The sequence below is a fragment of the Rhinatrema bivittatum genome, chromosome 5 (genome assembly GCF_901001135.1).
Source record: "Rhinatrema bivittatum chromosome 5, aRhiBiv1.1, whole genome shotgun sequence".
NCBI lineage: Eukaryota > Metazoa > Chordata > Amphibia > Gymnophiona > Rhinatrematidae > Rhinatrema > Rhinatrema bivittatum.
In genome coordinates, this window is record NC_042619.1 from 386,199,721 (window position 1) to 386,227,055 (window position 27,335).

Sequence of the window (27,335 nt, forward strand, 5' to 3'; positions counted from 1 at the left end):
GAATAATGTTTGCAAACAACAATTGATTTTCCATCTACAAACATGATTAAAACATGAGCTCATCTACTGATGAGGGTAATCAATTGAGCAAGTAAGCAGGGCATCTGAAACCTCAGGGTTAATGGCCCCAGATGTCACCATATCAAACATCAAGGTGCTCATGCATATATTGATTAGGGATGAGCATTTGTTTAAAACAAATCTCAAAAATGCAATGAATGAGGACATTTTTGGTTCATTCCAATTGGAATTGAACCAAAAGTTGTCAGGTATTTTCATTATCATTGTCATTTTGCTTTTTAAAGGCTCTTTATGGGTCTCCAAGCACCCTCCCACCCTGTAACCTGGAGACCAGGCTTGCCCAACTGGACCGAGCTGGGCTCAGCTTTGGTCTCCTTGGGCCTCTCCTGCACCCTCACCATAAACATAGTCAGGGCCAGACCTCTGTTCTCAGCCCCCACTTCCCCCCACTCTTCGTTGGTCAGGCAAAATCAAGAGTAAGGGCTGAGCGAAGCCCACTCACTTCAACCCAGCACCTGGATTTTTAAAAATGGTACTGGACGTTTGGAGGATGCCACTAAAATGAAATCACTTTGGCACCTGTGTCTGATGTGGTCACTGCCATTATGTTGTACATCAGCTGGCAAAACATATTATTATTATTTTTTTTTTTAAATTTCTTATTAACTGCTTCCCAGACTGAAAAGGAGTCATCTAAAATTATCTGGATATACTTATCCGGCTAACTTTGGTGGGTTATTCAATGGTACAGCTGCATCTTTCAAAATACCCAACTATCTTAATGCTTGGGACTGCTATACTTCATGATCAGACTTAGATAAGTTATCCAGCTAAATATGAATATCAGAATTAGACAACTTATTGAGCTAACTTAACGCCACGCAGAAACGCCCCAGAATGCCATGAAGTTATCTGGCTAAGGCCCTCATTTACTAAACATTTTTCCTGTAGATACAGAATGGGAGAAAAGTCTTCGTAAATCAGGCCTTAAGTTTGATCTGGCTTACTACTTAAGCCAGATAACCTGGAGGCAGTCAGCCAATGGGAGGAATTTTCAAGTCCTGCCATTTGTCTGGTTAGGTCCAAAGACAACTGTAGAAATGGCAGCAATAGTCACCCCTCGGTGGATCTGGCCATGGCACCCACCTCCTATCTTCTTCCAAAAGACACGAGTCTTGGAGCTCTTTCCTCACATGGTTCAGTTCATGTTCTAATGGCAATGTTGGCTAAGAGTAATTAAGACTGATGACATCTGAGACTATTTGATTTCAAATACTCCCATTTGCCACCAATAATGTCCTTGTTGGGTATCTCCCAAAGAGCAAACTCTTGTTCTCTAAGATCACCTCCAGCGTACAGTCATTTAGTTGTGTGAGTGGCCTGTGCCATCTCTTTCTGTGCTGGTGCCACTGCTACCATAGTGACTGGTCTAGTTTCCAGCTCCTCTTCCTCCTCCTCCTCCTTCTCTACAACATCCCCTACTCATAGACCAACACTAGCTCTAGAAACGTATCTCTACCACTGACCAGAAATGACATTTCCAGTGTTCAAAATAATATTAGTTAAGCCTACGCAGCTCTCTCCATTGGAGAGTAATAGCTAATGCCTTGATGAATATGGGATTTCCATGGAGAAGCACTAATGTAATGCTCAAATGTTTACTCACATTTGTATACTAAAATCCTTGTTAAATCTGGAGGAAAGTTGTGCACAGAACAATACATTAATGTATGCACACAGCCAAATGCACCTTCAGACATCTGCCTAATAGAATGAGATGTGCTTGGTCCATGCATATCTGTGATATTTATTTATTACTTAACAGAAAGAATCAACAAATTTAGTGACTATGGGGCATTTTGTAGTTCCCATGCTTCTGGAAAATTGTAGTGAGCAACTTATAGTTTCAGAAATACTTAACAGTAACATTTTAATTAATACAAAGTGAGTAGAATTGCTTGGTATGTATGTTTTAAAAAATATTTTGTAGTATGTCATAGGTACATATTACTTTTAAATATCCTATTTAATGGAAAACATACCTGCAGAGAGCTACATGGTTGTAAACTACTTGTTTCTCTATTCTCCCTCTTATCCTGCATTTCTTTCATTCACAAATCTTTTATTTGATGCCTCAGTTACATACAGTACTATTTGTTTATCAATGCTTATCTAGTATGATGAGATTTTATCAATAAGATATAGGTACATTTTCAAAAAATGTTGAGCACCGGAACTAGATACCTAAAGTTAGGAAGATTTTATGCCATCCTTAGGTTTTAGACTGAAAATGTTCTTAACTTAAATGCCTAAAGCTGAAGCATCTATATGTAAGCCTTCTATTGATTCTCCTACATTTAGGAGAATCGATCTCCCTAAGGGGGGTTATTTTCCAAGCCGCAATAGGCCCTTATCACGTGCGTTAGTGCCTTATCAAGGCGGTAAGATTTAAATTAGGGGGAGGGGAGGAGTCGGGGCGGAGTTAGGGAGGTAATTATGGTAATCGGCGGTGGCACTGCTGCCGGCGATAATGTTTGAACATTATCGCCGGCAGTAGCGTGGGGAATAGCACCGCCCTTTACGGTGGCGCTAGGCCCGCGATAGCCTGCCGCTGGCCGCACCACGGCAGGCAAAACCGCACTGTCGTGGTGCGGCCAGCTGCGAGCTATTGTCCACCCGCCCCCTCCTTCATACCCCCCTGTAGCGCAGGGTTCATCGTTCCGCATGGAATGATGAATCCTGGCCTGCGTTAGATATCTAAACACTGGAAATCAACATTGGTTCTCCTAACTTTCTTCCCCCTGTCCCTTTCTGAGGCACTTAAGTTAAATTAGGAGGCCAATATGGAAAGGTATTTGGCTGGATAATTCACAAATTATCTGGCTAAATGCCAAAGTTTCAATAGTGCCAGTATGGCATTGCGGTCTGAGCAACATCGGAAGCTGCAGGGGGGGTCGCAATCCACTGTGATCCCTGCTGAAGAGGAGTTTGCGTGGGTGGCAGGGGTAGAGAGGAATGGGACCTTCATTGGTGGTCCTGGGGAGTCTGCCACCAACCCCTAATACTTTTCTTTTTCTAATAATACCTGGAGGGCGTCAGAGGATGAGAGAACTAGGCCATGCAGACAATTATTTTTTTTTAGCACTGAGTGAAGGGCAAGGATATGTGCCACCGGGCCTGGCTACCACATTATTTTTAATGCCATTGTCACTTATCTGTTTATATTCCTTTGAATATAGCCCGTTAAGACTAAAGAAATCCAGTTGCCTATTGCTGGATAAGCTTTAAACCTAACTGCCGATATTCAAATGGTGGCCAGTTAGGTTTAAAGTTATCCAGCTAAAGTTAGCTGGATAACATTATTTGGGAATAATCAGTGGGAAGTTTATCCCATTGAATATCCATTATACCTTATCCAGCTAAGTTTATCTGGATAAGTTATCCACCAATGTTTGTTTAAAAATTGACTTCTAGGTTCCTACATTTCATGCTGAGGAATTGATTTTCTTTCTTTTAGGAAGATCTAGGCACCTAACTCCTTACGTTTGGTGGCTGGATCCTTTTAATAGTTAACCTTTTTGTGTATACTATGTCATAATGATAATCATAGTTTAACAATTGCAAAGGTCTTGATGAACAGCGAAAGAATATCCTTAAACGGGCAAACAAGAAAATGAAACTCGTGATGATATAATGTACAGTCGTTTAATCTCATAGTAACAACACATTTTTTTCCCCTCAGTTCTTACTCGACCAAGGCCGCACAGTGATGACTACAGCACAATGAAAAAGATCCCTCCGCCAAAGCCAAAAAGAAGTCCGAATACGAAGCTCAGTGGCTCTTCTGAAGAGATATCTGTCCAAAAACCTGGAGAAGCAAAAAATTGTTCGAGGACTAAAAAAGGGCATCGAGAGATTGCAATTATACAAAGAGCAGCTTCAGCGGATGGACCCCACCACTGCATGCTAAGCTTGTATATGTCGCAGGAAGAAGAAGAAGCTGAACCAGTGTACATAGAAATGGCAGGACAGGCCAGGAAGGCCTGCGCCACTGAATCAGAAAGTCCAGACCAAGGAGAGTCCGTTTATGAAGAGATGAAATATTTTCTGCCAGAGGAAAGCGCCGCTGGTGGTGGCGGCACAGTGACTGCCGTGACAGGATCTCCTCCGGTTTTCATTGAGAATGCAAAGCCTGCATCGGTGGAGGACTTTGACGCCAGCAGCGGGGCGGACGAGAGTTGCAACGATGCGTGTGACATTCCACCCCCTTTCCCAAACCTGCTTCCCCACCGGCCCCCGCTTTTGGTGTTTCCCCCAACGCCGGTGACCTGCTCGCCTGCTTCCGATGAGTCGCCTTTAACGCCACTGGAGGTCAAAAAAATCCCCGTCCTGGAAACTAACCTGAATTATGCCATGCAGACGGAGGTTTCCTCACAATATTCCAAAAACCAGAAAACGGGGAATGATAGGCCAGATTCTCCTGGTTTGACTGTGTTTACTGCTTCAAGCAAAGTGTCCCCCCCCTTCCACTCCTCCGCTCCCTCCTCCAGCGCCACCTCCTCCTTCCTATCGCCCATCTGCACACTTTAGTTTCTCACCAGAGACATCTGCTACCTTGCTAGCTAATACAGGGAGAACGGCTATGAACGCAGATTTGTCTAAAGCATCTCCGAAATCACAATCTGTCCGTTCTGGGAGCTCCTCCACCTCTTTGAGCAAGCCACCTCCTTCCTCCCCAGTGAAGACGGCAAGAGCAGAGTATAAAAAGTCACGCTCCGTTTCCCCCACCACCCTTCAGTACAGCCCCACTAACTCCAGGCACGTGAGCAGCCCCTTGGATGAGTTAACTACTTTGTTCAACTCCGGACGGAGCCTGCTTCGAAAGTCTGCTGCTGGAAGGAAAATAAGGGAGCCTGAAGGTAAGTGTGTGTGGGGGGGGAGGAGGGGTTCTACATGATCCCCCCAAAATGTTTGAAAAGACAATAATGAGAACTTGCATGCTAGGATAATCATATTTTCCTGTCGGTATAATGGAAAGGCAGTATGAACGACTTGTCTTCATTCTTAGCTCTCCATTGGGATCTAGGTCTTTGTTCCCATTGTCCATTTTGGCAACACTCTCATTCCTGGATGATGGTAATTTTCCAAACCAAAGGTGCCAGATCGGAGCTGGCGATGACCTCCATCTTCCAATCCAGCTGCTATGGGGAAAAATAAAACAACAACAAAAAAAAAGGTTTCCTGGTCAGCGACCTTGGGTAACCTTGCAGGAAATCAGCACTGCTTCATACCTAAAATAGAATGCTTCAAGTGTTTCTTTTTATTAGAGCTTATATATTACATCTGAATTAGTTTATGTACACAAGGAGAGTCATTTTATATCTATCTATACCTTTTACATGTAGACTTTACCATAAATTTGGAAAGTGAACTTGTGCATACGTGTTCTTTGAAAATTTGCATGTAAGTACTATGGTACTGCACCAACTTATGTAAACCCCCCTCTTTCTCTGGGGTCACCTTCGGCAGCTGCAACGGTGGTGAGTGACACTTCCGCAGCCCCGGAATGGGGTGAAGTCCACCTGCGCTCACCAGTTGGGGACCTGAAAAATCCTGAGAGGCCCAGGGGAGATTTACAAAAAGCAAGAGTCAAAATTAATGTCAAGTTCCAATATCACAATTAAATTATCAGGATACAATCCAAATTTAAAAAAAAAAGGAAAATTCTTGAAGAAGCAGGTAGAAATAGGAAAAACTAAGTTAAAGAGGTAAATATAGTTCAATATTGAAAAGCAGACATTCTTTCAAATATGAATAGCAGGCCTCAGTCTTTCAGGGTAAATGCCATACAGTAATAATACTTCCTTCTATCTTCACTTTGGGCTTCCCCAGCAAGAATCAAAACCCCTTGGCCTCAGAGCTTTGTATGGCTCTCAGTGATTTGGGCCAAACCACTACCTCATATTTGAGAGGCTGCAAGCAGCTACAATCTAGACTTGCTAAAGTTTCAAGTCATCACTTATCTGCCTAGGTGAAATCCTGAGCTAGGGATTCCACTTACACCTTCTGCCCTCACACTCAGCTCAGCATCAACTTCCCCTGTGCCTGGTGCTGAAGCATTGTTTGTACCCCCATCCAGCCCACTCGTCAAAGGAAGGACAGGCAAAAAAAACAACCCCTTGCATCCCGCAGAGCAATGTTTGCACACAGCGCTGTATCCTCTTTTCAGGAAATACAACCCTAAATCTCTTATGTCAGTGGTCCCCAACCCTGTCCTGGGGGCCCACCAGCCAGTCGGGTTTTCAGGATATCCACAATGAATATGCATGAGGGAAACTTTGCATGCACTGCCTCCATAACATGCAAATTTTCTCTCATGCATATTCATTGTGGATATCCTGAGAACCCGACCGGCTGGTGGGCCCCCAGGACAGGGTTGGGGACCACTGTTTTACGTGACCCTAGGCAGGCTTACACTTACACGATATCTATAAAGAGAGAAATATGTGCTAGAGATGTGCTTCGGTTGAACCTTTTGTTTTGGCCTTCGCTATCGGCTCGCCGCGGGAAATTTCAGTTTCCTGCGATTCGGGCCTTTTTTTTTTTTTACGACCTCTGCGCTTTCGGGATAGTGCGCGCTAACCCCCAAACACGAAATATTCCCGAAATTTCGAGAAAATTTCCTTCATTTTTCAGGGTTGCCGAAACAGGACGAACTACACGAATGCACATCCCTAATATGTGCAGGTAAACTTACACACTGAAAGGTGAATTTTAAAGCCTGTCATGTGCCAAAATTAGGGGTTGCATGAATATTTATTTATTTATTTATTTATTTTTATTTTTTTCTATACCGACCCTTGTTTGGGACAGCGTTATTGCCAAAATTGTGATCTAACTCATTAGGAAACTATTTCTCAGAGGTCATCACTTAAGAAATGCATTTCAAAGGAGAAACTAAAAGTGAAGGATTTTAATTTCACAACAAAAATTGGATTTAAAGAAACAATATTTCACTACATTAACACCAATGATTGTAGAGAAGGCAAGTGAAGGTCCAATTATTATGAAGGTCTTTCTATATCATTACTACCCAAGGGGTTAGGGTATTGTTCATTTGATCTCAAAATTATATATTGCACATTTGACTGAATGTGTACCTGCTGAGCCTAAGATATGCATATGCCTTTGGTCATACCTCGTCATGAGGACCATGTTGTTACAGGATGTTGTATCTTTTCCTTATTTCGTTAACTATGTTTTCTGTCTATTTTTTTTTTTTTAAGTAGTTTATTGTCTGCCAGCCTGCATTCAGTCTCATCTGACTATTATGATGCTTTTGTTGGGGACAATATCTAATTGTAGTGCTGCATAGAGAATATTCATATCATATCTTTTCCATGAGCCCCGGTTGTTTGTCAGTGTCATCCAAACTTAGGTCAGTAAATGTGCCTGTGACACATGCTCTGACATGCAGGATCAAGGAAAGAAACGATGAACAATGGTTTGAAGGAGTAGGCATAAAGGAGCAAGTATAAGAAAAAGCAAGTCAATGATTTCATATTCTTTCATAACCATGTAATACTGTGCAGGAAGTCCTCGACATACGGTGTTTCAAGTTACACTGATTCAGAGTTATGTTTTTCAATTGACATCCATTATCTAATTACAATATTTGTTTCTACTTTAAGACACCCATCCCCTAACAAGCACATATTGGTATACGGATGACTATGAGACCTGGCAAGATGATGTCAATAACTAACTTTTAAAAAGGAGAAAGAACAACTTTAAAACTAGAACAAGGGGGAAAGCCAACAGTCACTCAGCAGTGCATGGTTCGGAGGAATGTATCCTGGAAGGATACTAATGAAACAGGAGAATTAGGGCATCCCAACAGAGAGGTTCCAATAAAAGCAAACATAGTCCATGTGCCTATATGTAAAAAATCACCGAAGCTAATGATTTACGAATTATCCCTACCAACTGAAAAGCAAGTTGTTAATACAAACAAAAACGGACTTTGAAATGTCTGCATGCCAATGCAAAGAGTCTAAGAAGTAAGATGGGAGTTAGAGTGTATAGCAGTGAATGATATGAGAGACATAATTGGCATCTTAGAGACCTGGTGGAAGGAGGATAACTACGGTGCTATGTCAGGGTAGAAATTATATTACAGTGATAGGGAGGATCAACTCGGTGGGGGTGTGGCACTTTATGTCTGAGAGAGTGTATAAAGTCCAACTGGATAAAGATCATACAAGAGCCTAAGTGGTAGATTTTAAAAGCCCTGTGCGCGTAAATCCTGCCAGATTTACGCGCGCAGGGCACTTGCATGTCGGTGCGCCTATTTTGCATAGGCCGCCGGCGCGCATAAGTCCCGGGGCTTTGCTTGGGGGGGGCATGACAGGGGGCATGTCAGGGGCGGCGCGGCATTCGGGGACGTGTATGGGGGCGTGGCGCCAGTCCGTGGGAGGGGTTGGAGGCGTGACGGCAGTCCAGGGGCAGGACTGAGTGTTCCGGCACAGCGGCCTGTGCTGGGGCAGGGAGCCAGCGACGCGCGCAAGTTACACCTGCCAGAGAGGCAAGCATAACTCAACAAAATAAGGTGGGGGAGGGGGATTAAGTTAGGGCTGGGGGGTGGGTTAGATAGGGGAAGGGAGAGAAAGGTGGGGGCGGACACAAAAAAAAAAGTTCCCTCCAAGGCTGCTCCAATTTTGGAGCGCCCTCAGAGGGAACGGAGGCAGGCTGTGTGGCTCAGCGTGCGCAGGCTGCTGATTTTGCACAGCCTTGCGCGTGCTGACCCCGGATTTTAAAAGATACATGCGGCTATGTGCGTATCTTTTAAAATCCGGCGTACTTTTGTTTGCGCGCGCGTACTTTTCTAAAATCTGCCCCTAAATGCTCAGTAGAATCTGTATGGGTAGAAATCCCATGTGTGTTGGGTAAGAGTATAGTAATAGGCGCATACTACCGTCCACCTGGCCAAAATGATAAAGCAGATGAAATGTGCTAAGAGAAATCAGGGAAGCTAACCAATTTGGCAGTGCAGTAATTATGGGAGATTTCAATTACCAAGAAAGACGCTGCTCTTTATTCACTCTACAACGATTTGAGTGACTCCAGAAAAAGAACGTTGTATCACTATATTTAAATGCTGTCAGTATCTTTTTAAACTTGATATTCATACATATATCACATTCATAAATTAGGGACCTTCATAACACCCATGGTGCTGCAAGTGAATACTTGTGTTCTTGCACCTATGTGGGTCCTTTTTAATCATTGGTCCAATAATCCACGATTCACTCAAAACTATTTTGAACTTTAACTTAAAGTAAAAACAGGGAAGTAATCCTCTGTGTTTTAGAGAAAATATAAAAAGACTAAAAAAGTTAAAGTTCAAAATAGTTTTGAGTGAATGTTACCTGCAATAGGTGAATTGAAGCTCCCAGAGCATCAGGAGAGAGAGAGAGAGACTGGCCATAATGTCATTGCCCTAGATAGGTATTTGTATCCAAATATAGTAGGCCCACCTAGTAACTCGAGGTGAGGTTTAGGTATTAGTGTAGGGGGTTAGGGGCCACTTTGACATTCAAAGTGAGACATACGAACAGAACAGTGGTCTCTTGTGAAGATTTGATGACCTTCAGAGTGAGGAAACTCACTCCAAGATGAGATTTGGGCAATGTTCTCTCAACCTAGCTTGATGGACTCGCTACCTGGGTAACATCAAGCTAGGTGGAGAGAACATTGTACAAATCTCATTTTTGGGTGAGTCAATTGGCAGTCAAAAAAGCAAACAGAATATTGGGAATTATTAGAAAGGGAATGGTGAATAAAATGGAAAATGTCATAATACCTCTGTATCGCTCCATGGTGAGACCGCACCTTGAATACTGTGTACAATTCTGGTCGCTGGTTCTCAAAAAAGGTATAATTGAGATGGAGAAGGTACAGAGAAGGGCTACCAAAATAAGGGGAATGGAACAGCTCCCCTATGAGGAAAGACTAAAGAGGTTAGGACTTTTCAGCTTGGAGAAGACACTGTTGAGGTGTTTAAAATCATGAGAGGTCTAGAAGGGTAGATGTGAATCGGTTATTTACTCTTTCGGATAATAGAAAGACTAGGGGGCACTCCATGAAGTTAGCATGTGGCACATTTAAAATTAATCGGAGAAAGTTCTTTTTTACTCAACGCACAATTAAACTCTGGAAATTGTTGCCAGAGGATGTGGTTAGTGCAGTTAGTATAGCTGTGTTTAAAAAAGGATTGGATAAGTTCTTGGAGGAGAAGTCCATTACCTGCTATTAAGTTCACTTAGAGAATGGCCACTGCCATTAACAATGGTTACATGGAATAGACTTAGTTTTTGGGTACTTGCCAGGTTCTTATGGCCTGGATTGGCCACTGTTGGAAACAGGATGCCGGGCTTGATGGACCCTTGGTCTGACCCAGTATGGCATTTTCATATGTTCTCTCATTCCTCCATCCCTCATCATTTCCCCCTCTCTCATCCACCCATACACTGAATTCTTCCTCTTTTACACCTCCTATCCCATTCCAAGGAGTCGCCTCCTTTCTCAACCTGTGTCCCCCCATAGCTTCCATCTCTCTCTTGTCTAGTTTCCAGGAGTTCTCCTTCTTTCTACTCCCACTCCTCCTTCCCCCCATCCCCAGGAGTTTCTTCAAACCTTTCTCCATGATGGGGACAGTTCCTTTGGCCCTCATCGGCCACTGATGCCACCATTTCCTCTTCAGCTAGCAAGGGCCTCTGATGCTAATGCCTTCTCTTCATAATATCTTATGCAGACTGCTGCTGTCATTTTTTCCTCCCATTTGCCAGTGCAGACCTCTTATGCTGCCGCCTCCTCTTACCATATCAGCCACTGACCCTACCTCCCCCTCCATTTGTCTGCAGCATCTGTTGTATCGTTCTCTTTGGACTGCGCAGGCAGCTGATTCTGCCTCCTGCTTGATGGTCCACCCCAGACCTCTGATATTGCCTCCCTTTAGGTACCACAATAACATTTTGAGTTGCCACGGAAACCTGGTGCCCGGGATATTGTGAATGCCGGGGAACGGAATATAATATTGAATAAATCAAAAACCCACCAAGCGTAAGAATAGTCAAATCAAATGCTATGATATAATATCACTTCAGGCAAAAATTCAAGGGAAACGAGGAGCACTTAATTATTCAATAAATTATGTAATGACCTTCATTTAGCACTAGGGCTGCATATCACATTCTCTTAAATGTACCTGTGGTTTATAATCATCGGTCATAAAATATTAATGTGTCTCCTTGTTTGACAACTGGGAATTGTTTTTTTAGAGCATTTTTTTCCTTTTGCATGTAAAAATCAGTCATTTAGAACTGCCCTTATCTTTGTGCTTGATCCTCCGGGAGAATGCCACATTGTGCGTGGCAATGTGTGAGCATCCTAAGATATAGCTGTACATTCACGCTTTTATCCAGCCCAACGTTGCAATGTTTCGGAACCATACTTCCTTCTTCAGGGGTACACCTGCTTACACACTTCTCATTTATAAAATTACCAGGTTCTAAAAAATGCACCAAGGAAGTTAATCCAATTTAACTCACTAAACAAAAGAATTACCCCAAATTTATTCAGGGGGATTAGAATATAGCATTAGCACAACTTAAAGAGATGAAGATGCATGATGGGCAAATCTGATAAAAAAGGGAGACAGGGTCAAAATAAGGGAGATAATGTCATGGAAGAGAGGAGGGGATAAGAAAAGTATGAATCTGGGTACAGTAGAAAGTTTTGGAGGGGCATGGTGAAAGATTAGCTTGATAGGGCATAAGAGCTAAGGAACGAGGGAGAGGGAAAGAAAGAGAGAGGATTAATTAAAAGAGACTGCCCCAAGAAGCTGTGCCTGACAACTTGAGAAATAGCAAGCATTAAAATTGAGGATGGTAGGAAAGTTCAAATGAGACTAATTTGAGAGGAAAAGGAAAGAGACAGTTACAGTAAAAGACATTAAAAATAAAAATCTGGAAAGTAAACATAGGAAGGCTGAAAAACATTCCTCTGGGAAATGACTGGAGGAGTTGTGCGGTATCAGGAGTCACCCAAGCCACAGTTTATCTCGATCAAGACAGTGGAAAATATATTAATATTTATAATTAATCTTTGGAAGGTATGACCACATTTGGGTGTATTTTTTTAGAAGGAGATTAAGGAGGTATGATTTGTAGTCATAAATGGAATGCCAGGCCTCCTATGGCAGTCTAATAGTTTTGCGTTGTCATTGAATATTCAGATTTTTCAACAAATATCTTCATTTAATGGCCACTGCTTTTTGGGAAAAGCACAAATATTTGTTGCTGTAGGTACCCTTCTGGCCAAGCATTGTTTGAGGGGAAACAAGCCCCTGGATAAGTGCTAACGCAGTTGGCCCGGAAAAGCGTGCGGCTCAGCCAATTTCACAAGCCTTTCCTCGGGAAACCAGAGCCCTGCTGGTTTTGATATGACAGTGCTGCTTGGAAGAAAAGAGACAGGCGCCGACTCTTCTACATGAATAGATGTGAGATCCAAGATCTGTGGGCCGGCGAAGTGTAAGTTCATTGTTCAGGTGTCACACATCCTGCTAATTGTAGGAAAGACTTAGCAACGACAGATGCCGTCAGACAGAAGGAAGAAAGAAAAGCTGGCAAAGAATAGAAACAATCTGTCAGAATCTTGGCAGACGTGCACGTCTATAAATCTGCTATCTGCTCCGGAGCCAAGGGTTTCAATGGATATTAACTCTATTAGTGTATTTTATTTTACATTATTTTTTGATAACTGTGACTTAAATTTAAGGACATAGCCTGTGGTTTTTAAATTATCATTAGCCGTTGTTTCCTTTGCTAGATATGAATCCTTTCTACAACATTTTTTTCCGTGTGAATGCCCATAGAAATGTGATGGCAGAAAAAGACCATGATGCGGCCTATCTAGTCTGCCCTTGCACACCAACTGCTCAGCTCTACAGTCCCCACCGCTCGCTCAGAGATCCCCTATGCTTTTCCAATGCTGTCTTGAATTCCCAAATTGATTCTTAGCTCTTATTCTGCCCGAAGTCTTCTTTGCTTGTGTTGCATTAGTCTATAATATTTAAGCATTTAGAATTGAATACAAGTGTGATTTTTAAACGTTGGCTTTTCTTGTGTCATTGGACCTAGACAGTGTGGTCTTGGAGCTTAGTATGTCTCATTGTCAGATCATAGTATAATATTTTACTCCTGTCTTTTTCCTCTGTTTTAATTACATCCTGTTATTCATTATTTGTAATTTTACAGGAGCTCGTCATTATTGTGGTGTAAATGTTTGCAGCGTGCCTTGGGATTGGTTAGTATACAAATACATCCTCCATGAGCATAAAAGAATTTAAGGGTACATGTACAAAAACCAGGCACACATGGGTTTTCATTTAAAAAGACAACATTTAAGGAGAAAACTATTTTTTAAACAGATACTTTAGGTAAACAGTAAGCAACCTTAAGATGCTTGATCATTTTCTCCTTGTTCTTAAACTTCCAGCAACCCCTCCTCTCAATTAGCTCATTAGCTCCAGTAAAATGTGGAAAATAAAGTCTGCAGTTTTACATAAATGCATAAACATAAACTTTGAACTTCATTACATATTCAGCACACCTTGAGATCTGAGGCCAGCTTTGAGCTTTAGTGTACTTGAGCAGTCAGAGTATTTGCCTGATTTCCAACTGGATTATTTTCCATCCAAACCGACAGGACCTGCCTCACTGGACCCTGTTCGCTTTTAGATTGTAACTCGGACTTCAGCAAGATCTTAATAAATCATAGTGCAGGGGATCAGCAAACGTCCTCTCCAGAGCAAAGCTCGGGGTTATTGCACTACCTCTGCCTTTTGCTGATGCCCTGACGGACCTGCACAGCTAGAAATAAGAAAATGCCACACTGGGTCAGACCAAGGGTCCATCAAGCCCAGCATCCTGTTTCCAACAGTACTGCAGAAGACCGTCCTGCCACACAGAGGGCACAGAGGGAGCTGGAAAGGGCAGGGGAGAGAGAACAGCAGAGACTGGGTAGGCTCTGCAGTGACACAATAGGTAGGGATACCTGTTCAGATTTGGTAGGCCTAGAAGATTCCTATCTGCTAGCAATCATAGGTGCCAGCTCGGTGGGTGCAGTGGATGGCTGCTTGAGTACCTCCAATACGGAACTAACTCCTTCTCTGTTGGCAGGGAGGGGTCATTTGAGTTTAGCAGTATTACCCCCCCCCCCCCCCCCCAATTTTAAGTTGACTTCTGTGCTGACAAATACATCACTATGGGGCTGATGCACTACATTGTAATCCGCTTTGAAGTGCCTGAAAATCAGAAAATAAATACATAGAGTTAGTTTTGACTGTTAATGTGCATAAAAGCAGTATTTAATCCATGCAATAATTGGCTGATATCAATGAGATGCATAGGAGGCGCACGCATTTCCTCAGACAGTGCATACACTTTTTAAAGCAGTTGGGAATAGGGATGTGAATCGTTTTTCAACGATTAAAATTATCGTCCGATAATGTTTATATCGTCTTAAATCGTTATAGAACACGATACAATAGAAATTCTAACGATTTATCGTTAAAAATCGTTAAATCGTGTTAGTGCGCACTAACTCCCCGTTAGTGCGCACTAACTCGATTTAGTGCGCACTAACTGAAAATGATACAAATAAACACTTTCCAGGTCACTGAAGGTCAGTTAGGAATGAATATGTGTTCCTATTGGCTGGCTGCCCTCTTATCTATTGATGTTACCAAGGTTACCACTGAGGTGATGGTTGGGGGGATGGGAAATGGAACTGGAAACTAACGAACACCAACAGAAAATGAAACAAAGTGTTCACACTTCCCAGGTCAGTAAAGTTCACTTAGGAATGAATATGTATGTATGTATTCCTATTGGCTGGCTGTGCTCTTATCTATTGATGTTACCAAGGCTAACACTGAGGTAATGGTTGGGGGGATGTGAAATGGAAACAGTTGGAAGCTTGACAAAAAAAGTAATGTAATGATCAGCACTCACGTGACTAGAACTTGTTTGTTTATTATTTTAGTTAGCAGGCACCTGAAATGCTAGTGCATGTTGAATTTGCCAATCACTGTGCATTTTAGAAAGGTGGTCCTGGCTGGAACTGTACACAGTTCAAATATATGTAATTGATTGTTGGTAAGTGTATTTTTTAAGTAGCCACACTGGCACAAGTATGTTTACTTTTCCTCCTACTTAACTCACTAGCTCAGCTTTGTAAGAAGGGCTTCTCTGCTTGTATGTTGTTTTTGTTTGGTGTGAGGAGAGCAGAAACATCAGATCTTTATTCAATCTACTACAGTCATCTCTTACAGTGCCCTATCCCTATTAATACCAGGAGTGTTGTGATCTTCCTGCACACAGTGCCCTAACCCTGATACCAGTCTGAGACAGCTCCCTCCCTGCATTACTAGTGAGAGGCTGGCTTCACAGACAGGGGGGAGCTGCCTGACCCTCACTCCTGACTTCCCCCATGTCCCAGCTAGTGAATGGTGTGTGGGTGAGGGGGGGGGGAGGATGGTGAAGTCTGAGACAGCTCCCTCCCTGCATTACTAGTGAGAGGCTGGCTTCACAGACAGGGGGGAGCTGCCTGACCCTCACTCCTGACTTCCCCCATGTCCCAGCTAGTGAATGGTGTGTGGGTGAGGGGGGGGGGGGGAGGATGGTGAAGTCTGAGACAGCTCCCTCCCTGCATTACTAGTGAGAGGCTGGCTTCACAGACAGGGGGGAGCTGCCTGACCCTCACTCCTGACTTCCCCCATGTCCCAGCTAGTGAATGGTGTGTGGGTGAGGGGGGGGGGGGGGAGGATGGTGAAGTCTGAGACAGCTCCCTCCCTGCATTACTAGTGAGAGGCTGGCTTCACAGACAGGGGGGAGCTGCCTGACCCTCACTCCTGACTTCCCCCATGTCCCAGCTAGTGAATGGTGTGTGGGTGAGGGGGGGGGGGGAGGATGGTGAAGTCTGAGACAGCTCCCTCCCTGCATTACTAGTGAGAGGCTGGCTTCACAGACAGGGGGGAGCTGCCTGACCCTCACTCCTGACTTCCCCCATGTCCCAGCTAGTGAATGGTGTGTGGGTGAGGGGGGGGGGGGGAGGAGGATGGTGAAGTCTGAGACAGCTCCCTCCCTGCATTACTAGTGAGAGGCTGGCTTCACAGACAGGGGGGAGCTGCCTGACCCTCACTCAAGCAGAGAAGCCCTTCTTACAAAGCTGAGCTAGTGAGTTAAGTAGGAGGAAAAGTAAACATACTTGTGCCAGTGTGGCTACTTAAAAAATACACTTACCAACAATCAATTACATATATTTGAACTGTGTACAGTTCCAGCCAGGACCACCTTTCTAAAATGCACAGTGATTGGCAAATTCAACATGCACTAGCATTTCAGGTGCCTGCTAACAAAAATAATAAACAAAGAAGTTCTAGTCACGTGAGTGCTGATCATCACATGTCAAGCTTCCAACTGTTTCCATTTCACATCCCCCCAACCATTACCTCAGTGGTAACCTTGGTAACATCAATAGATAAGAGCACAGCCAGCCAATAGGAATACATATTCATTCCTAAGTGACCTTTACTGACCTGGGAAGTGTGAACACTTTGTTTCATTTTCTGTTAGTGTTCATGAGTTTCCAGTTCCATTTCCCATCCCCCCAACCATCACCTCAGTGGAAACCTTGGTAACATCAATAGATAAGAGGGCTGCCAGCCAATAGGAACACATATTCATTCCTAACTGACCTTCAGTGACCTGGAAAGTGTCTATTTGTATCATTTTGAGTTAGTGCGCACTAACTCGAGTTAGTGCGCACTAACAGGGAGTTAGTGCGCACTAATCGGAAAAAACGATTTTTAACGATTTTTCAATGAAATAATCGTGCCAAACACGATTTTCTTCTCCTGCCACACGATTTCTATCGTTAAGACAATATGGAAAACGATTCACATCCCTAGTTGGGAATGCCAAAACGTAAGTCCACCTTCTCAAAGAGTAGTTAAGTCCTGTGCATGAACGCGTCTGCCTCATATTGAGCACAGTAGCTTGGCATGCATATTTTGTTCACTGCGCTAAAATCTTATCAGTATAGATTTAGCGTAAACACTAAGGCAATGCTGTTAATGCGTGTTAACCATTTGTGATACATAACGAAGACATTTAATGTGCATTACTGTTTCCATTGTCATTAGCACAGATTAATACATTGGTCCTTATGAATGCTGTGGTGATTCTACCTTTTCAAGATGTAACTTCAAAGTGTCCCCTAAGCTGCTGAGACGTTGCAGCCAGGACCTCCTAATTACCCATATTAATCCCCTTCTCTGAGATCCTTAGTGATGTCTGGCCTCATCAGCTCACTTTATTTTCAGTTCAGTGACCACTGCCGGTTCCCCCATTCTCTCCTTTGCAGGTTTTTTTGGGTTTTTTGGGTTTTTTTGCCCATGGCCCTGACGGAGAGCAGAAAGAGTAGGAAAAGGCATCATGTTAAATGCTTTGTTACACCACTTCGGACAGCTTTCTAAAGCAGGGGTAGGCAACTCCGGTTCCGGAGGGCCACGGACTGGTCTGGTCTTTCAGGAACTCCACAATGAATATGTTCGTGAGCTATACTTGCCTACAATGGAGGCAGTACATGCAAATGTGCCTTATGCATATTCATTGTGGATATTCTGCAAACCAGCCCTGTTGTGGCAGTGCTCTAAAAGCTGAGGAGGCGGTGTATATAAATGAGAAATAAATAAAAAAGAAATATGAAAGCCGTGCTTCTGACTACTTGTTTCAGGGGCTAATCTCAGTTCAGGAGAGTATAGAACAAAAATACTCAAAAATAAATTACAGATTAAATTTATTAATGAATCTACATCTTTACCTCTAAACCGAGACTGTCAGAGTGTTTCCATTTAGTGGCTAAGGCACAAACGAATTATCATTTAGATGAACTCTAATTGTGTTTTTGGAGTACCCCTTTTGGCCTTTTGTTATAAAATAATTTCAGCCACAGCAATTGTATCGTTACAATGCTATGGAGATTGTTTTTTTTTTAATACTGAGAAATTAAAGGTTTCCCCCACCTATAGTGTGGGTCAGCCCGGTGACTCAATGGGCGAGCACCGGTAGTTGGATTTAGAGCCCAGGGTACAGAATTCTGGAAGGAGCCCTAGTGCGTGGCTGCCAACCTCTCAGCACCGTTGCTGCAATGACCAGACTTGGAGAGTCTGTTAAAAATGTTATGAATGAGGGCACATGGCAGCAGGATCCCAGCACTGGTTCCAGCAAAGGAGGAATCAGCAGGCCGAAAAAAAAATTCGACAGTGTGCTGTTCCAAGCACACAGCTACTGAGTATATAGCTATTGAAATTAGCTGTTAACTAATTCAGCATGGCTCTTCCAATATGCATTTTGATTTTTTTTTGTTTTGTTTTAACCTCCTGTAACTGACCTGTTTCGCACTCAGCCCAGGTGGCATTGCTCAGTGATATAGGTTACCCTACCAGCCTAAGGACTGCAGGAAAATCTCTTCTGGAACTATTTCCTAAGTGCCATTCTTTGTTCAGCAGAAATCACTACAGCTGTTGTAGTCGCCTTCCCAGGCTCGAGCCTGACAACTCCATGGCGCATTTAAGCAGGGCCGGCGCATCCCAGTAGACGAATTAGGTGGTCGTCTAGGGTGCCAGCCATTAGTGGGTGGCAAAGAGCAGAGCCCATCCCACTCACGGCTGACAGAAGTAGAGACTCGGCGGGGCATGAGCGATGCCTCTGTGTGGGAGTGAAAGGGATTGTTTGTGTACAAGAGAGCAATGTTGATGGTGAGAGAGAGGGAGGGAGCCTGTGTAAGGGTGCGCGTGTGAATGAGACCAGGAACCTAAGTGTGCATAGGAGAGGGGGGGGCCTGTCTGAGTGAACAAGGTCAGGGCCAGGCCCCTGGAGGGGGCAGAGGACAGGATGCAAGGCAGAAGGTTCACCTAGGGAAAGGAAGACACAAATCTGAATATGTAACAGGGAGACAGCATGATTGGTGGATGAACCCTTTCGTCCTATACGCACTGAACGACCCACTCGCACTGTCAACAAAGGCACCCTCTCCATTCCCCCTTTGAAAAAAGCCCACCTCTCCTCTACTAGGGACCGCGCACTATCCATTGCAGGCCCTAAAAATTGGAACACCCTCCCTACCACTCTCAGGCTAGAGCCATGTTACGCCAAGTTCAGAAAAAAACTTAAAACATGGCTCTTCCGACAAGCCTACCCTGATTAAGTACACCGACTTCTGCAAGTATCTTGCCTACGCCTTGTATATTCCTGTAAATAGTCCGTTGCAGTTTTTATTTATTGCTTTAATTCTTCCACCTCCTGCTCTTTGTATACTCCTCCTTGTTCGCCCTCCCTGTTCATTGTAATTTCTACCTTTAAAGTTACATTGTAAACCGGTATGATGTATGCATACTAATACCGGTATATAAAAGTTTTTAAATAAATTTTAAATAATGATGATATTCAGGAAACACCTATCATCCCAAGGCTGCATTAAATAAGGACTGGCTCCTTTTCAGATTTGTCAGTACACCTTGCTTTCTCTCTTCCAAATATTTGTGTGTATTCATACATTGTTTATGTATACAAAATGTACTAGAAAAAACAAAAAGTATACTTTTATTTGTAGCTTGGTGTCAAGTTGGAAGCTCCTGCATACAAACCACACTGGGCATCATGCTGATTTATTAATAGATAAGATGATAACATAAACATTCCCTGACATGTCATATACTGTAGCTACAAATGAACGTGTAACTTAAATCAAGGCTACAGACACTCTCAGCTTGGGCAAAGCTTAAATTCTGCCTTTTTAGCCAGTCCAGGCGAGCTTTTATGATGATTTTGTTCCAAAGACAGGTACAATTTCCACTTATAAGGTTAACACGGAGCTCCAACACCTTCACACGGCAGAACATTTAGTATTCATGGGACTAAGAGCTCACGGGTCTTCCACTGGGATCCCACACTGTCCCTTGGCCTCAGAGCCTTCTAAATGGCAGGAAGAGCTCCCACGTACCTTTAGAATCCCCTGAGGAGCAATCCGAATCCTCTGGGGTGAGGCCATATACACTAGCAATAGTCTGAGTCTGTATTCCCCAGGGCCATTCTGTGATTCAGTGGTAGCACTGCATACCCAGGAGACTTGGGTTCCATCTTCCAGGCCAGGCATGTGTTCCCTGGGTTGGCCACATCAGCGGTTACTATAGAGGCAGAGTTCATAATCTCAGGCGGGATGGAAAGAGGATAAACTTAGGGTCCAAGGTAACTGAATTTAGGGGCCTTTTTAGTTGGGAGGGGGGTCATACAAAGCAATCAAATTATACCCCTAGCTCTGCCCAGAAGCTCCCATTTCCAGTTTCCTACTTTATGTTCACAATTAGGCATTCGTTATTACATACCTTCTTCATGTAAATCATAATTACCTGTTCATACAAAAAAAAAAAAAGCAGTGTATAATAAATCACATACATAATTAAAACCAACCAAAAATCAATTCAAAACATAAAACTACAGACATCACAGCACATATATTTTTATGTATTTTATTTATTAAAGTAATATATAGTCTGCCTAATTTCCAGTATACCTATTCTAGGCATATTACAAAATAATAATCCAAAAAGAAAATAAAAACAAATGAAACATGAAAATATAAAATGTAAAGCCTGCTGCACATAACCTCCATTAACTCCAACCCACAAATGGATGACCCCCCACCATCCCCATCCCCAAATCCCCCTCACACTCACCATTCAAATGAAAGGAACAAATATGTCTTGACCAATTTTGACATTTCAAATAAATGCACTCATTTCTTTGCTGGAAAAGGCCTATTTCGGGCCTCTTCTAGTTTCAAACTTAAACCCATGTGACAACTCAGGGATGGTAAGTTTCAAACCAGTTTGTGGGTGCACATGTGTAGGCATGCGTCAGGCCATGGCCAGTGACGCGGCTATCTTATAATTTGCATGCGTATATGTGCACATTTATAAAATGGCCTAGCCTCACGCACATGTGTACCAAATTTTAGGAACAAGTAGGAACAAGGAGCAAGAGTCTAAAAAAAAAAATCCCAGAGTGTCTCATCCCCTTTAAGGGAATTTATTCAGCTATATTCAGCAGAGCACCTAATAGGCAACACATTGTTCAATATTCCTGACACGTTATCATGCTAAGTTTAGCTGGATAGAATGTTCGCGCCCCACATTGCTGAATATTGTCCTTAATATTTTTAATATTGGTTTTGCCATAAAAACATTATTCATTTTTCTAAAGGAAGGCTGAAGTGAAAGGTCTGTAGCATCTTCAAATCTGCCTGTTATTTCAACAAGTCTATGAAACCTGCCCATCCTCAATGCAGGTAAAATTATGCATATAGTTCTACAACCAGATAATCGTACATGCGTTATATTGAGGCATTTGGGATTTCCAAAACGATGCACACTGTTTGCTTGGAAAAACAACTTGCAGAAAAAATCAGGCACATATCTCAATGAACAACTTCTTAGGGGGGCAATAATCAAACAAAACCATCTGTAGGACTGGTGCCAACTACTATGCAAAAGTAGCCCAAGTGCATTTAAAATTAAAGTCCCAATTTTTAATGGCCGTGCGAGCAAAAAAACAGGGGTTACATGCGCGGCCGGGCCTTGCGCATGTAACCCCTGTTACACACGCAAGAGCCAGGCCTTAGCAGAGGGGCGGTCCAGGGGGTGGGGAGGGTGGTCCGGGGGTTGAGTCATGGAGGGGCTAAAGGCTCCCACTACAGCAGCCATTTGCTGCTGTGCCGGGGGATAACGCGCCAGCAGGGTGCTGACGCATGCAACTTGCTACAGCTTCTTTGCAGGAGCAAAATGTAAAAAAAAAAAAAAAAAGGGGTATATAGGGTACGGATAGGGGGTGGGTAGCATAGGGAAATGGAGGTTAGGGTAGGGGGCAGTAAAGTTCTCTCCCAATCCGCTCCTTAATTGGAATGGACTGGGAGGGAACTGGGGAAGCCAAACGATGCATCGCCCTGCGATTTTTGCCTATGCCTGCTCCCCCCTTGCAAGCATGTTACAAAATCAAATGTCCATATGTGCGCACCAGGTAGGACACGCACATGAATGTGCACACATTCGTTTTTGAAATCTACCCCATTTTAGCTACTAAGCAGGTTATAAATACAATTAAAAATCATACTTTCTGTATGCGAATGCCAAAAATCTAAAAACTAACATTGGAGAGTTAGGAAATATGTATTTTATTTTAAAATATTTGTTGACCATGCCTTCCAAGATTCGGGGCAGTTCACTGCAAAATGAACATAATGAAATATTATATGATACATCATCAAATTATAAAATAAAGTAAAAATAAAATTAAAATAATTAAAATAATATAATCATAATATAAAATACATACATCGAATAGGAACTACAAACATACATAACATTATAAGCCAAAACAACTAACATAACAAAACAAAGGTAAAATCCTAAATGATTTTTGAAAGCTTGTTTAAATAAATGGTATTTTATAGATTTCTTAAATTCTTGCTTACCATTTAAAGTTCTAATGGAAAAGGCTTGTTCTTTTGTCATATTAAGTCTCATGGATTTCAGAGAAGGAACTTGAAGAAGTTGGTTTTGTAATCAGAGACTGCATGAGGGAATGTAAAGATGAAGAATTGCAGATATCCATGGACTTTTTTTTTGTGAATGAGATTGTGTAGAATATTTAGAATTTTGTATTGGATCCTCCAGAAAACTGGTAACCAGTGTAGATTCAACAAGACAGGAGAGATATGATCATGTGTTAGTCAAAAGTCATGCTGCAGCATTCTGTGATAGCTGGAGATGTTTGGTTGAAGATGATGATAAACCAAGGTATAGAGAGTTGCAGTAATCAAGGCCAGTAAGGATTAAAGATTGAAGAACTGTTCAAAATGCTGCAGGCTCAAACAGAACATGTCTGAGCAGACGGTAGTTTATAAAATGAAGATTTAACTACGGATTTCATGTGAGCTCCCATGTTGAGTTTTGAATTAAGAAGATTGCCAAGGTGGCGGGCGATAAAGGAAATATTATGTATATCATTGAATGAAGATGTAGACATAATAGGCATCTCACAGATCTGGTGGAAGGATGATAGCCAATGGGATTCTGTGATACCAGGGCACAAATCATATTAAAATGATAAGCTGGGTCAAACTGGTAGAGGGGCAGCATAGAATCAAACAGGATAAAACTCCTACAGGAAATAAAAATCAATATGGATACTGTATGGATAAAAATTCCCTATATGATAGGAAAAAGTATAATTGTGGGGTTATACTACCTTTTGCCTAGCCAGGATAAAGAGACAAACAGTGAAATGCTAACAGAAATGAGAAAAGTTAACAAATTAGGCAATACTATAATGGGAGTTTTAAATTACTCTGATATTGATTGGATATATGTCATCAGGATATGCTATGGAGGTAAGGTTTCTAGATTTTATAAATTACTGCTTTGTGGAGTAACATCCTGGAACTGAAGAGAATGGAGAATATATCTAATCCTACGATGCAGGATCTGGTGTGAGAATTAATTGTGATGGGGGTCATTTGGAATAGTGATCATAATATAACACAATTTAACATAAACACCGAAGGGAGAATATTAAAGACAACTTTTCATAGTCCCCTTGTTTAAATTTAACTTTGAACAAGGAGACTATGAGAAAATGAGGAAAATTGAAAAATCTGAAAGGAACAGTTGTAATGTTTAAAAGTTTGCATGAAGAATGGACACTGTTTGAAAACATTATCTTGGAAGCCCAAATAAAATGTATTCTATGCATTAGAATAGGTAGGAAGAAGCAACATGGTTAAATGGTGAGAACAAAGAGGCTATTAAAGCCAAAAAAGACATCTTTCAAAAACTGGTAGGTGGGTGCAAATGAAGAAAATAAGAAAGAATATAAGTACTATAAGTTAGATGTTAAGCATTAATAAGGCAGGAATTTGAAAAGATTGCCAAAGGCAAAAACAAAAACTTTTTCAAATATATTCAAAGCAAGAAACCTGTGAGAGATGACCAAAGAATAAAAGGGGCATATAGGAAACACAGTTATAGGAGAAGAACTAAATGCCTGGTGTAGGTAAATGCCTGGTGTAGGTAAATGCCTGGTGTAGGTAATTCTCTGATACCCTTCTGAGAAGGGTATCAGAGAATTACCTACACCAGGCATATTCTTTGAGGGTAATGATTCAGAGGAATTGAAGCAAATCATGAATTGAGAAGATGTAATAGAGCAAATTGACAAACTTGAGACCAACAAATCACCGGGTCCAGATGGTATACACCTCAGAGTTCTGAAAGAAAAATGAAATTGCAAACTTATTTCTAGTAATCTTATTCAAATTAAGGTAGCTGAAGATTGGAGAGTGGCCAATGTAATGCCCATTTATAAATAAGGTTCTTGGAGTGGTCTAGGAAACTACAGACTGATGAACTTGATGTCCGTAGCAGAGAAAATGGTAGAAGCTATCTCCCCTTCTACAGCAGGGGAGAAGAAAAAAAAAACCAACAAGAGCTGTACAACATAGTCTAAGTAAAACAAATAAGCATGGGTGTAGCTTGCTTATCGAGGCGGTTACTGCCCCTTCTACCCCTAACTAATCAAGCTAGATATTTCACTTGCATGCAGCTCCATCACTGCTCTCTACATTAATGGTGGGGGTGGAAGGGGAATAGAACAAGGAGCTAAGAGTAACAGATAAGAATGAGAGAAAAAATGTGTGAGGCTTGCTGGGCAGACTGGATGGGCCATTCGGTCTTCTTCTGCCGTCATTTCTATGTTTCTATGTTTCTATGAAAAGCAAAATTACTGGCTATCTGGATAGACATAAATTAAAAGTCTGTTGGATTTTTTCGAAGGAGTTAATAAACATGTGGACAAGGTGAGTCAGTTGGTATAGTGTATCTGGATTTTCAAAAGGTGTTTGATAAAGCCCCTCATAAGAAGCTTTTCATGAAATTAGAGTCATGGGATCAGAGGCAATGTCCTATTGTAGATTTGTAACTGATTAAAAGATGGGAAAGATAGAATAGGGCTGAATGGTTATTTCTCTCAATGGAAAAAAGTAAATAGTGGAGTATCCCAGGGATCTTTACTGGGACCAATGTTCTCTGATATATTATAAAATATCTGGAAAAGGGTGTGATGAGTGAGGTTATCAAATTTGCAAATGACATAATCTTGTTCAAAATAGTTAAAGCACGAGCTGATTGTGAGAAATTGCAAGAGGACCTTCCAAGAATGGGGGACTGGGAGTCTAAATGGCAGATTAAATTTTATATGGACACATGCAAAGTGATGACTATAGGGAAGAATAATCCAAACTATAGATACATAATGCTGGGTTCCATATTAGGTATCAGGAAAGGGTTGGGAAGTCACCGTGGACAATAATTTGACTCTTTGCTCAGTGTAAAGTGATGGTTTGAAAAGCAAATAGAATGCTAAGTATTATAAGTAAAGGAATGGGAAATAAAACAGAAAATATAATACCTCTGTATTGATCCATGGTTTGACCATACCTTGGTACTGTGTGCAGTTCTGTTTGCCCCATCAGTTTCAGAAAAACAACAAACTAAGGCTTAGCTTTCTGGCCACACCTTTCCTTAGAGTCCCCTCAGCAGAAACACTCAGTCTTTCCGAACTATCTACCTGAACCATTAAGTAAGGACTATGTTATGGGGCAGATTTTAAAAGGCCTGCGTGGTTAAATCCAGCCAGATGTATGTGTGCAGGGGACTTGCACGCCGGCGCGCCTATGTTGCATAGGCCGCTGGTGCGCGCAAAGCACCGGGATGCGCATAAGTCCCGGGGCTTTGCTTGGGGGCGTGTGAGGGGCATGTTGGGGGCGGTGCGGCATTCGGGAGGAATCTGGGGGTGGGGCCATGGGTGTGGCGCCAGCCTGGGGGCATTCTGGGGGCATGGCCGAGGCCTCCGAACCAGCCCCTGGGCCGGGGAATGGCACTCTGGCAGCCCACCGGCGCGCGCAAGTTACGCCTGCCTCGGGCAGATGTAACTTTCTTAACAAAGGTAGGGGGGGATTTAGTTAGGGCTGGAGGGGTGGGTTAGGTAGGGGAAGGGAGGGGAGGGGAAGGGATGGAAAGGTTGGAGGGGGCTGGAAAAAAAGTTCCCTCCGAGGCCGCTACGATTTCGCAGTGGCCTCAGAGGGAACGGAGGGAGGCTGCTCGGCGTGCGCAGGTTGCACAATTGTGCACCCCCCTGCACGCGCCGACCCTGGATTTTATAGCATACGCGCGGTCTCGCCCGGCCTCTCAATGCTACCCATTGTGAATTTGATTCAACTGTGATTGTAAATGATCTTTGACCAATGCATTGTAGCTGTTAGTTAAAACTTGATTTGATAATCCGCCTTGAGGCAACCTGTGAAAAAAGATGGAATAAATAAAGAAATAAGATATAGCAGAACTTGAAAAGGTGCAGAGAAGGGCAACCAAAAAAATAAAGGGGATGGAACGGCTCCCCTAGGAGAAAAGGCTGAAGAGGTTAGGGCCCCTCAGCCTGGAGAAGAGACAGCTGAGGGAAGATATGAGACGTCTATAAAATCATGTGTGGAATTTTATAAAATGCACACATCGAATTGAACTAGGACTAGGGAACCCTCCATGAAGCTAATGAATAACACTTTTAAAACAAATTGGTGAAAGTATTTTTCCACTCAGTAGTACAATTAAACTTTGAAAATTGTTAGCAGAAGATGTGGTGAAAGCAATAGGTATGCTGGGTTTAAAAAAGGTTTTGGACACATTTTTAGGAGCATCCTAGGTGTGGATGTCTCTCTTCCCCACAATACCTGAGGTCCACAAATACTCCTGATCTCCAATCTGCCAGTGTCCTGTGTCGGAAACTCCATTGAGGATCTCCAGATGTCCTGCTCCTCTCCCTTGGATTCCTCTTCACTTGAATAGATGCAGACCCTCCATGTTTCTGCAACTCCTCTTACTGGGTGAAGAGGTGTACAGATCCCTCCTGCACTCATGAAGAGGGTTCTCTGCCTCCCAGAGGGCACACATCTCAACACACAACTCTCACAAACTTAGCAAAATGAAATGAAAAATAATTATCTCTGTCCCTCTCCCCTCCAGTCTTTAATCCAGACCTGGCAGGGCAATGTCTCTCCCTTCCTTATCTAGGCAGGGGACC

The 27,335-nt window shown here is 42.6% G+C and overlaps 1 protein-coding gene across 1 annotated transcript in view; it reads left to right on the top strand.

Moving 5' to 3' along the window:
- LOC115092485 (unconventional myosin-XVI-like) overlaps positions 1 to 27,335 on the top strand; it is a 507,378-nt gene that overhangs the window by 422,981 nt on the left and 57,062 nt on the right. Inside the window, 2 exon segments of the mRNA XM_029603325.1 lie at positions 3,764 to 4,541; positions 4,543 to 4,940. Of these exon segments, the coding sequence (XP_029459185.1) occupies positions 3,764 to 4,541; positions 4,543 to 4,940 (1,176 nt within the window).